Source organism: Eriocheir sinensis, chromosome 17 (genome assembly GCF_024679095.1).
Source record: "Eriocheir sinensis breed Jianghai 21 chromosome 17, ASM2467909v1, whole genome shotgun sequence".
In the NCBI taxonomy this organism is placed as follows: domain Eukaryota; kingdom Metazoa; phylum Arthropoda; class Malacostraca; order Decapoda; family Varunidae; genus Eriocheir; species Eriocheir sinensis.
The window spans coordinates 3,664,013-3,676,172 of NC_066525.1; the positions used below are offsets into that span (position 1 = coordinate 3,664,013).

A 12,160-nucleotide genomic window follows, 5' to 3' on the forward strand; every position below is an offset into this window, starting at 1 on the left:
TTAAGATGGTAGTGGTGTTGATAGTAGTAGTAGTAGTAGTAGTAGTAGTAGTAGTAGTAGAAGTAGTAGTAGTGGTGGTGGTGGTGGTGGCATAAGCAGTGTGTCAATAAACAAACAAACACACAAACAAACAACAATAACAGCAACAACAACAAGATTTCCAGCTGATGAATTTGATAACTGGAGAGAGAGAGAGAGAGAGAGAGAGAGAGAGAGAGAGAGAGAGAGAGAGAAAATGCGTGCATGTAAAAAATTTGCTCTCTCTCTCTCTCTCTCAATATGACAGCGAAACAAAATTAAATATACAACAGACGCAATGTACAAAGAGAATATGTAACACACAAACACACACACACACACACACACACACACACACACACACGGAAACAAAACAGACAAGAACGTGACAAGTATTACCCAAGTCTCTCTTCCTCTGAACACGAAGACGAAGACGAAGGAGAAGAAGAAGAAGAACAAGAAAGAAATGCAGGGAAGAAGAAGAGGAGAGGATACGAAGACCCAAAAAGAAAAGAGGAGGAGGAGAGGAGAGAAACACACGAACACACACACAGCAAAAGAAGGAGTTAAAAGGAGAAGACAAAGAAGAAAGGAGAAACAAAAGACAGATAAAGAGAAATTTAAGAAAGAAGGAAACGGAAGAAACAGAGAAGAATAATCAAATAAAAAGAGATAAAGCAGACACACACACACACACACACACACACACACACACACACACACACACACACACACACACACACACACACACACACACACACACACACACACACACACACACACACACACACACACACACACACACACACACACACACACACAGACAAAGAAAAACATAAAGAAAGAAAGAAAGAAAAGACAAACAAAGAAAGAAACAAAAGAAAGAAGGACATATACACACCCACAAGCCCAGAGACCCAAGACCCACACCAACCCACGAACACACTATGAGGTCTCATCATCTATGTAAATCTATGTAAATCTAACACCACCACGCTCGCTGGCTCGCCCGCTCCTCCGGGTACGGTGTTCATCCCTCCTCGTGAGCTGGCCCGGCCATTAATATTCCTACCCGCCCAGTATTAGCGAAGTTTGGCGTTCACCTCCCCAAGTTACTGATGAATGAGGCTTAGCGGTGCTGCTGCTGGGGAGGAAGGGGGAGGAGATGGGGAAGAGGTGGTTTGGTGAGGAGGGAAAGGAGTGGTAAGAGGGGAGGTGTGGTGACTGTGTAGGTGTGTGTGAGTGTGTGTGCGTGTGGTGGGGGAGAAGAGGTAGGTAAGAGGAGGAAGAGGAAGGAGGTAAGGAAGAGGAAGAAAGGAGTGGTAAGATACGTGGTGTAGTGGGGTGCAGGGGTGTGAGGGAGGGAAGGAAGACGGGAAAGGGGATGGGCGACAGCGGGGAGGGAAGGAAGGGGAAGAAGGAGATGGGGAGGAAGAGGAGGGAAGAGGGGAGGTGATGGGTGTTGTGAAGTGAAGGAATAGGAGAGTGTGTGTGTGTGTGTGTGTGTGTGTGTGTGTGTGTGTGTAGTAGTAGTTGACAGACCTAAGGAAGTACACATCGAACACATTGACAAAGTTTTACGAGGAGTAGAAAGATAGGAAATACAGAGGCTAGTTAATATAAGGAAAATAAGTGAATACAGCTACACAGGACGATACTAGGAGCAACGAAGAACAAATAAAGATGAATTAAAATAGGAATAGGATAAATAGGAAAGGAGCAGCGAGTAGCGTTTTTTTATTATTGTTTCTTTTTTTGTGCCCTTGAGCTGTCTCCTTTGTCGTAAGAAAAATATAAATAAAATAAGTAAAGAGGAAAAAATTAGATAGGAAATGTGGACGTTTATGTAAGGGAAATAAAAACTGGTAAAACAATAGAGGATCAAAATAAGGAACAGGATCAAGGCACATAATACACGTTCGAATCTCTTCAACATAATGGAAACAAACAGGAATCCCTTGAATATTGAGACTCAGATTATAGATGACACAAAAGACTATAAGGAAAAAAAATGGAGCAGAGAGATACGAACCTAAAAAAAAGTGGATATGATCAAGAACCTAAAAAAAAAAAAATGAGGTACAGGTTGAAAGATGAAACGGAACAAATAGAAAAAAATAATGAAGTAGGAAAAAGGACGATGACAGCAAATGTGCATCTTTAATATTAAATAGGGACAGGTTGATACGGGTCAAAAAAATATAACAAAAAAGTGAGGCGGCAAAGTAAGATGACCCCGCGACCCCCCAAGAAAAAAATAATAGCAAAAAAAAAAAAGATAATGAATACAAATATGAGTTTTCAAAATTGAGGAAACAGGGAAAAATAAAAGGGTTAAAAAAAACTATCTGAAAAATCATTAGCAAAGGAATACGAGCCTAAAATAAATTAAAAAGATGGTAGATACAAATTTAAAGGAAAGGAAAGAGGGAAAACTCAAATATGAACGTTATAAATATCTTCCTTTCATTTATATTTTAGTTACGAGGCAAGGAAACCACACGATCCTCTTTCCTCTGCCTGTTTGTCTGTCTGTCTGTCTAGTCTGTGTGTATCTATCTCTCTCTCTGTCTCTCCGGAACGCCCACTGCATCCAATATCCTCTGTCTGTCTGTCTATCTTTCTGCCTGTCTATTTTTTGTGTATCTGTCTCTTTCTCCTCTGTCTCTTTATTTTTCTGTGTTTTTCTGCCTGTATTAGTCTCTCTCAAAGTCTCAATGCATTCCTCTTTTCTGTGTTTGTCTGTCTGTCTATCGGTCTCTGTCTTTGTCTCTTTGTCTGTCTAGTTTGTGAATGTCTGTCTCATACATGCCACATCCTCCCTTCTCTGTCCGTCTGTTTCTCACTCAAACGCTCATCACATCCTCACTCTCATGTCTCTGTCTTTCTTTCTGTCTGTGTATTTAGTGTGTAACTCTCTACTGTCTCATCCCTACCTTCTCAGTCTGTCCGTCTATCTGTCTGTCTCTCTCTCTGTCTAGTCCGTGTGTCTCCCTCTATTGTACACTCAAACGCTCCCAACATCCCCCCTCTTCTGTCTCTCTGTCTCCCTGCCTGTCTTTCTGTTCACCTTTCTGCCTGTCTCGTCCGTGTTTGTGTGTCTGTCTCTCTTTCACACGGGCCACATTCTCCTCAAGCTGTCAGTCTCTGTCACTCAGTCGCTCCCCAGATACTCCCTCCTCTGTCTCTGTCTCTGTCTGACTTTCTATTCACCTTTCTGCCTGCCTGTCCATGTGTATCAGTTTTTCTCTCCCAGACGCACGCTGCATGTGATTGGTGGATGCTGGGAGAGGTAAAATCTTATTGGTGGTTGATGGGCGGACACGGCGTAGGCAGGGCTTATGTGCGTGTGTGAGAAGTGAATGTGAACAGAGCAGAGAGAATGCGTATTTTAATGCAACGTAAGGGACTGGCTGGCAGATAATGGGAAAGGTTGAGTCTTACTGGTGGTTGGTGGATGGGGGTTCGAGAGTGAGTGTGTTCTTCTCGATGTTGGTATATGCAAAATAGATGAATATGAAGAGGAGAAATATAAGTAGAGAGGTGATACGAGTTATGAAGGAGATGAATAAGAGAAAAAGAGAAGGGATAGATGTTATATATAAAAAACAGAGGTGATACAGGTCATACGAGTTATACAAAAGATGTTATAAAAAAGTGAATAAGGTTGTGAAGATGATGAATATAAAAACAGAAGTAATATAAGATGGGTCCACGAACAACACATGAAGGGTAGATAGATATATAGCTATAGATAGATAGATAGATAGATAGACAGAGAGAGAGAGAGAGAGAGAGAGAGAGAGAGAGAGAGAGAGAGAGAGAGAGAGAGAGAGAGAGAGAGAGAGAGAGAGAGAGAGAGAGAGAGAGAGAGAGAGAGAGAGAGAGAGAGAGAGAGAGAGAGAGAGAGAGAGAGAGAGAGAGAGAGAGAGAGAGAGAGAGAGAGAGAGAGAGAGAGAGAGAGAGAGAGAGAGAAAGAAACTCGACCCATTGCCTCCGTGTACCTACGTAAGTCTAAAATGAATTAATATAGCAGGCGGAGCTCAGGAGACGGACAAAAAGACTGAATATAAAAGATCGTATGTGAATGTGAAAGCTTATTAGGAAACTCGTGATGGGAGAGCAGGAGGGAACGAAGGAATAACAACAATCTTACATACAACTAAAAATCTGAAGAAAAAGGAATGAAAGAAGTGAAAGAAAGAAAAGGGCAAATCAGTGTAGAAGGGAGCACACCACAATATAGAAAGTAAGACAGACAAGACAAGAGAAGAAGAAAAGAAGAAAACAATAAAGATAAACAATACAAAAGAAGGAGAATATAAGAAGATTCAAATAAGGAAAAAAAGAGTTTGATAAGTAATGTAAAATAGTGAAAAAAATAATTAGAATAAAAGAAGCTAATAGAATATACTAAACATAAGTAGAGAAGTAAAAGAGAAAAAAATAATAATACAAGAACATTAATAAAAAAAACTCATAACCAGACAATGAATTAGAAAAGTAAAGTAAAATAATAAAAAAAGAAAGCTGCATTGAAGAAAATAAAAAAAATACATTATAGAAAGTTTGTAATAATGAAAGATGTTAGAAAAGGCGAGAAAAAAATATACGTATACAAGAATCGTAAAGCAAACACTCAAACTCAGATGAAGGATATATTTAGGAAGTCATAATTCAAGACTTAAAGAAGCTATCGATGCTCTCTCTCTCTCTCTCTCTTGCATACTCATTTCGCTTCCTATCTCTCTTTTCCTCTAGCCGCCCAATCAACCTGTTAATTATTAGGTTGTTTTCTGATATTTTCGTTATTCTCTCTCTCTCTCTCTCTCTCTCTCTCTCTCTCTAGTTTCTCCCCTTCTCTCCCTCCCACTCCTTTTAATTTCCAGCACCATTATCCTCTCTCTCTCTCCAACTTTTATTTTCTCATCCCATTCCCTCTCTTCTTTCAACTCACTATCTCTCTCTTTCTCTCTCTTTCTCTCTCTTTCTCCCTCTCTCTCATCTTCTCTCCTTCCTGCAACCTCATAGTCCACCTTTCCTTCCTTCCAGTTATCCTCCTCTCATCTCCTCCTCCTCCTCTTCCTCTCTCGTCCAATTCCCACCTGAATACGCAGCTTCACTTTTTTGGCTTCTATAATGGCGAAAAAACTGCTTATCTTTGCTATTTTTTCTCCCTTACGAAATCTCCCCTTTGTAGAATGTCTTTTCTCTGATTCTCTTAGTATTTATGTATATTCTCCTGAAATACGAATCTGATTGAATTTCTCTGAAGGTTAGCAATGTGAAAATGTATCGCTCTTATTATTATTATTATTATTATTATTATTATTATTATTATTATTGTTACTATTATATTCAGTATCATTGCTAGTTGTAGTTGTGGCTGTAGTAGTAGTAGTAGAAGTAGTAGTAGAGGTAGTAGTAGTAGTAGTAGTAGTAGTAGTAGTAGTAATGGTAGTTGTAGTTATTATTATTTTCCTATCATTCATATATTATTCATATTATTGTAGTTCCTGTTGCCTTTATCGTTTCATTGATATTGTTGTTGTTTCGGTCAATATCACTCCTATTACTTATGATGCCACCGACACCTTTAACCTTACCAACCTGAGCAACTAATAATAAGGTACACACTCTTACGGGAACCTTCAACACGACAAAAAAAAAGGAAAAACATCAGGGCGTCGTCTCGTATGAAGTGTAGGAGTTTTGGTGTCCACGCCTCTTATAAATAAACCTCTACGTGTAATACTCTTTTTTTATAGCAACAGAAATTGAATACGTTCGTTCCTTTTTTAAAACTTTTACTTCAAAGAGATGGAGGGGTGAAGGAGGGAGAGAGGGAGGGAGGTAAGGTTAGAGAGTGAATGGGAACGAGAGATATATTGATAGATAGATAGATAGAGAGAGAGAGAGAGAGAGAGAGAGAGAGAGAGAGAGAGAGAGAGAGAGAGAGAGAGAGAGAGAGAGAGAGAGAGAGAGAGAGAGAGAGAGAGAGAGAGAGAGAGAGAGAGAGAGAGAGAGAGAGAGAGAGAGAGAGAGAGAGAGAGAGAGAGAGAGAGAGAGAGAGAGAGAGAGAGAGAGAGAGAGAGAGAGAGAGAGAGAGAGAGAGAGAGAGAGAGAGAGAGAGAGAGAGAGAGAGAGAGAGAGAGAGAGTAAACAGGGCCGAGAACAGTTTTTACAAGAAGGAGATGAAGGAGGAAGAAGGAGAAGGAGGAGGAGGAGAAGGAGTAGGAGGAGGAGGAGGAGGAGGAGGAGGAGGAGGAGGAGATGAGGGAAGAGGAGAAGTAGCAGGAAGGAATAAAAAATGGCAGAAGGAGGAGAAGTGGAGGATAAAACATGAGAGTTGGAAGATGAGGAAAGACTTTTGAAAGATTAGGAGGAGGAGGAGGAGGAGGACAGAAGGATGAAGAATAGGAGAGAAATGGAAGGAAGAGAAGGGAAGGAATGTATAAAAAAAGACGAAGGGAGAGAAGGAAGAAAAAGGGAAGGAAACGAAAGGGAAAGGGGAAGTTATATAGAAGGGGGCGGAGGAGAGGAGGGAGAGGAGAAAGGGAGGAGGGAGGAGGAAGAGGGAGGGAGGGAGGGAGGAAAAGCAAACAAGGGAGGTAAATGTTTACAGTCAAGCTGAAACAACACAAACAATCAAAAACAGTCCTCCTCCTCCTCCTCCTCCTCCTCCTCCTCCTCCTCCTCCTCCTCCTCTTCCTCCTCTTGTAGTTTCTCCCCATCTCAGTGTATTTTTTTCCAGTTATATTCTCATTCACTCCTCCTCCTCCTCTCCTCCTCCTCCTCCTCCCTACCATTTATTTTTCTTGCTGTGTGTGTGTGTGTGTTTGATCTTTCGGAATATATCGCTTTAGAAAGACAACAATACAAAAAAAAGAATAACAAACGGAAACCAAACAAAGGCAAACACACAAACACACAAACACAAACACAAACACAAACACACACACACACACACACACATATGAACTAAGAACACCACACATCACCAACACTCACCAACACACACACACACACACACACAAACACACACACGTACACAGAAAACACACACATGGTAAAAAACGGTGAAAGAAAAAAAATGGGAGAAAAGGAAAGGAAAAAAAAACATATATGATGCACTTTTCTGACACGAAACTAAAAGGAAGGAGAAACGAACAGAGCGAAAAAGAAATTGTAATAGAGAGACAACGAGAGAAAGAGCGGACAGAAAACAAGGAAGAGATTGAGGAGGAGGAGGAGGAGGAGGAGGAGGAGGAGGAAGGGAAGGAGGAGGGAGAGAGCAAAGAGGAAAAAAAAAGGCAAATTTAAAAATAAAATTTAGCACAGCAGGGGTGGAGAGAGAGAGAGAGAGAGAGAGAGAGAGAGAGAGAGAGAGAGAGAGAGAGAGAGAGAGAGAGAGAGAGAGAGAGAGAGAGAGAGAGAGAGAGAGAGAGAGAGAGAGAGAGAGAGAGAGAGAGAGAGAGAGAGAGAGAGAGAGAGAGAGAGAGAGAGAGAGAGAGAGAGAGAGAGAGAGAGAGAGAGAAAACGAGAGAGGAGTAGGAGGAGGAAATATGGAGATACGAGAGAACACAAAAAACGAACATCTCAGAGGTATGGAGGAGACAGGAGAAGGAATAAAAGAGGTGAGAGAAAGGAGAATAGAGAAATGAGAGGAGAAAGGAACATATCACAATAAAGCGAGACAGACAACACAGGGATAGAATAGAATGGCAAGGAAGACAAGCAATACAAGGCAAGGAGAACAAAAGACTGCAAAAAAGGAGTAAAAGAAATCTAACCTTCACATGACGAGAAGAAAGGAGAAAAAACGATGATAGAGAAGAAGAGGGACCAGATACAGAAGACAAAGCAATAAAAAGTAAAAAAAGATTGACCTCCCAAATGAAGAAGAAGAAGAAGAAGAAAAGCAATATAGGCACCACAATAAAAGAAAAGAGAAGAAAAGAAAGAGACACCACAAGAATCGACTATGGAAGAAAAAGGAGAGATAGACAACACGAGAAGAAGAAAGAAAGAGAGAGAAATAAGTGAAGAAAGAAGAAAGAAATGAAGGAAGGCAGGAAACGAATGACATACAGCACAAGAAGAAGAAAGAAAGAGAGAGAAATAAATGAAGAAGAATAAAGAAAGAAATGAAGGATGGCAGGAAACGAATCACAGACAACACAGGAACAGATGTGAGAAGAAAACTAAGCACACAGAGGTCAACTAAGCAGCGATCACCGTCTCACCGTGCAGAAAGAAGGTCATCTCCTCAATGCCCAGCTCGTTGCGCACTTGACAGCGGTACTTGCCGAAGTCCTGCGCGCGCCGGACCCTGACTGCCAAAACCGAGGTCCACAGTCCCGACTCTGGCTGCCGGGAGAGAGGAGGAGCATGAGAGAAGTGGAGGGAGGTGGAGAAGGGGGTGAGAGGGGATTGTGGAGGAGGAGAGGAGTGGGGTAAAGTGGAGGAGATAAGGAAGAGGAGGTGAGGAGGAGGAAGGAAGTGGCTGCCGGGAGAGAGGAAGAGCGTGAGGGAGGTGGAGGGAGGTGGAGCAAGGGATGAGAAGGGATTGTGGAGGAGGAGAGGAAGAGGGTAAGGTGGAGGAGATAAGGAAGAGGAGGTGAGGAGGAGGAAGGAAGTGGCTGCCGGGAGAGAGGAAGAGCGTGAGAGAAGTGGAGGGAGGTGGAGAAGGGGGTGAGAAGGGATTGTGGAGGAGGAGTGGAAGAGGGTAAAGTGGAGGAGATAAGGAAGAGGAAGGAAGTGTTTGATGAGGAGGAAGAGGATGGAGAACGAAGAGGAGGAGGATAAATATTGAAAAGGCTCGTCTATTTCACACACACACAAAAAAAGAAAAACAGACTCATCATCAACAATTAGAAGTTAGTCAGTCACTCAGTAAGTCAGTCAACCAACCATTCAGTCAGCTAATAAGCCACTCAAACAGTTAGTCAGATACTCAGTCAGTCAAGAGAGCTACCCATACGACCAGTCAGTCAATCAGTCAGTTAGTCAGCCACTCAGTCAGTCAGTCAGCCACTCAGTCAGTCAGTAAGTCAAGAAAGTAAGTCTTATTTGGCGGTGCAATCAGAGAAGCCAATCAGTCATGAGGAAGAAAAATAACTCGAAAAGAAAAATGGAATTAACAAGAAAAAAAGAAAAGAAAAAATTCGACCCATTTGAAAGTGAGCCAAAGAAAGAAAGAAAGCGAGAGAAAGAGAGAAACAAAAAAGAGGAGGAAACAAAGAGAAAGGAAAAAAGATAAAAGAGAGTAAGAAAAAAAAGACCAATGAAAACACGTCATAGCCAATAACTGTGAACCAAAAAATTGCGAGAGAGAGAGAGAGAGAGAGAGAGAGAGAGAGAGAGAGAGAGAGAGAGAGAGAGAGAGAGAGAGAGAGAGAGAGAGAGAGAGAGAGAGAGAGAGAGAGAGAGAGAGAGAGAGAGAGAGAGAGAGAGAGAGAGAGAGAGAGAGAGAGAGAGAGAGAGAGATAGATAGAGAGATAGAGAGAGAGAGAGAGAGAGAGAGAGAGAGAGAGAGAGAGAGAGAGAGAGAGAGAGAGAGAGAGAGAGAGAGAGAGAGAGAGAGAGAGAGAGTGGTGAGAGACAAAAAAAAGCAAAAAAACAAGGCACTCAAACAAGAGTCAATTAAAATTCAATAACACGAGATGGAAAAAAAGGGTCGGGAATTTTTTTGGGGGTAGAGGGGACGAGGTGACACGTGGGAAAAAAAAGAAAACAAAAAACAAAAAAAGTGAAAAAAATACCAATACAAAAACGTTGGCCACGGGTGACGAGGAGGAAAAGAAAGAAAAACAAAAGAAATAAAAAAATGAAAAAAATAGTCAGTACATCAGAATTCAGTCAGTTAGTCAAGTACTCTACCAGTCAGTCAGTCAGTCAGTCAGTCAGGTAGTCACAGTTAGTCAATCAATCAGTTAGTCTTTCAGTCAACCAACCAATTAGTCCGTCATTCAGTCAATCAGTCAGTCGGTTAGTCAGTTAATTATTCAGCCAGTCAGTCAGTCAGTTAATATGCCAGTCAGCTAATTGTTTTCAGTTCGACTAGCCAACAAAGGAATCAATCAATTTATCCTTCATTCAGTCAGCAAGTCAGTCAGCCACTCGCTCACAACACCAGTCAGTCAGTTAGTCATTTAACTCTTCTGTGATAAAATCGGAAAATCAACACATCTTTCAGTCAATTCGTCAGTCAGTCATTCGGTCAGTCAATCAATCAGTCAGTTAGTCAGTCAGTCAGTCAGTCAGTCAGTAAGTCAGCCATTCAACTCCTCTCTAACAACATCGAAAATTCAACAAACCCATCATTTCATTAGTCCGACCCTCCCTTCTAACCTCCTTCCCTTACTCACTCCCTCCCTCATTCATTCAGTTACTCAGTCATACATCCAGTCAGGCGGTCAGTCAGTCCAGCACGGTCCCTCGCCACCCATAAGCTACTAAGTCCATCAGCGCGGCAGTCATCCAATCAGTCATTAAGTCATTAAGTCGAATTGCATCGCTGACTCATCGCAACCGGAACATTGATCAGAAAGGTCGCGATCTCTCTTACGTGGGGGGCTGAAGAAAAAGAGAGAGAGTAACAGACGCAATAAAACTTGGCTCAAATAAGACAAAGAGAGATCGTAAATGTAGTAGTGGTAGTAGTAGTGGTAGTAGGTATAATAGGAGTAGTAGTAGTAGTAGCAGTAGTAGTAGTGGTAGTAAAAGTTGCATGCCCAGAAGCGTTAAGAAAAAGGATGATGATGAAGACAAAGAAGAAAAGAAAACAACAAAAATAAAGAGGTATAAAGGGGAGGGGAGACATTAAAGAAGAGATGTGATAAAAGAAGAAGAAGAAAAAATGGAGGAGAAAGAAAAAAAGAACAAAGAAATATGACGGAAAAGAGCGAGAGGAAGAAGAAGAACAGAAGTGAGAATGGGGAAGAGAGGAGGGATCAAGAGGAGGAGGAGGGGAAGGAGGAGAATAGAAGGACCAATCACAGCTTACTTAGGAAGATCATGTAGCCAATCAGGTCTTTCGAAATCATGATGCAGGGAAGAAAGGAGAAATGGTGGAAAGGGAGGAAGGAAAAGTAAGGGAATGAAAAGAGGAAGAGAAAACAAGAGGGAAGGAGAGAACAATAGACCGGAGGAAAGAATAGAGAGAGAGGTAAAAGTGAAGGAAGAGAATAAAGGATGGGATGAATGAAAGGAAGAAGGAAACGAGAGAAGACAGAAGAAAGGAAGGATAGAAAAAAGAAGAGAGAAAAGAAAGTTAAGAAAGAAGGAAAAAATGAGGGAGAGAATGAGGAAAGGGAAAAAAAGTATGATGGGGGGAGAGAGAGAGAGAGAGAGAGAGAGAGAGAGAGAGAGAGAGAGAGAGAGAGAGAGAGAGAGAGAGAGAGAGAGAGAGAGAGAGAGAGAGAGAGAGAGAGAGAGAGAGAGAGAGAGAGAGAGAGAGAGAGAGAGAGAGAGAGAGAGAGAGAGAGAGAGAGAGAGAGAGAGAGAGAGAGAGAGAGAGAGAGAGAGACAGAGAGAGAGAGAGAGAGAGAGAGAGAGAGAGAGAGAGAGAGTGTAACCTGTCAAAAGCAACCAATGAGGAAAAAAAAAAACAGAAGGCAGGACTGTATATAATTGGCTGAGGAAAACACACACACACACACACACACACACACACACACACACACACACGGAGAACAAACAAAAGTAATTACCCGGACGAAAGTAAACAAACAAACAAATAAGAGAGCAAACAGGAGGAGGAAGACATTTCATCCGGCAGGAAAAAAAAACGAAGAAAAAAACACCGACAACAGACCGACACGCGAGAGAGAGAGAGAGAGAGAGAGAGAGAGAGAGAGAGAGAGAGAGAGAGAGAGAGAGAGAGAGAGAGAGAGAGAGAGAGAGAGAGAGAGAGAGAGAGAGAGAGAGAGAGAGAGAGAGAGAGAGAGAGAGAGAGAGAGAGAGAGAGAGAGAGAGAGAGAGAGAGAGAGAGAGAGAGAGAGAGAGAGAGAGAGAAGTGGTAGGGTGGTTCAGGGGGGCTAAGACATTCTAGAGGACGAAAATAGAGATAAATAGTAGTAATAGTAGTAGTAGTAGTAGTAGTAGTAGTAGTAGTAGTAGTAGTAGTAGTAGTAGTAGT

General features: G+C 41.8%; 1 protein-coding gene across 1 annotated transcript in view; it reads right to left on the reverse strand.

The window, feature by feature from the left end:
• LOC126999798 (protein amalgam-like) overlaps positions 1–12,160 on the reverse strand; it is a 77,653-nt gene that overhangs the window by 15,483 nt on the left and 50,010 nt on the right. Inside the window, exon 7 of the mRNA XM_050862760.1 lies at positions 8,265–8,388. Coding sequence (XP_050718717.1) covers positions 8,265–8,388 — 124 coding nt within the window. The remainder of the gene's footprint in view (positions 1–8,264; positions 8,389–12,160) is intronic.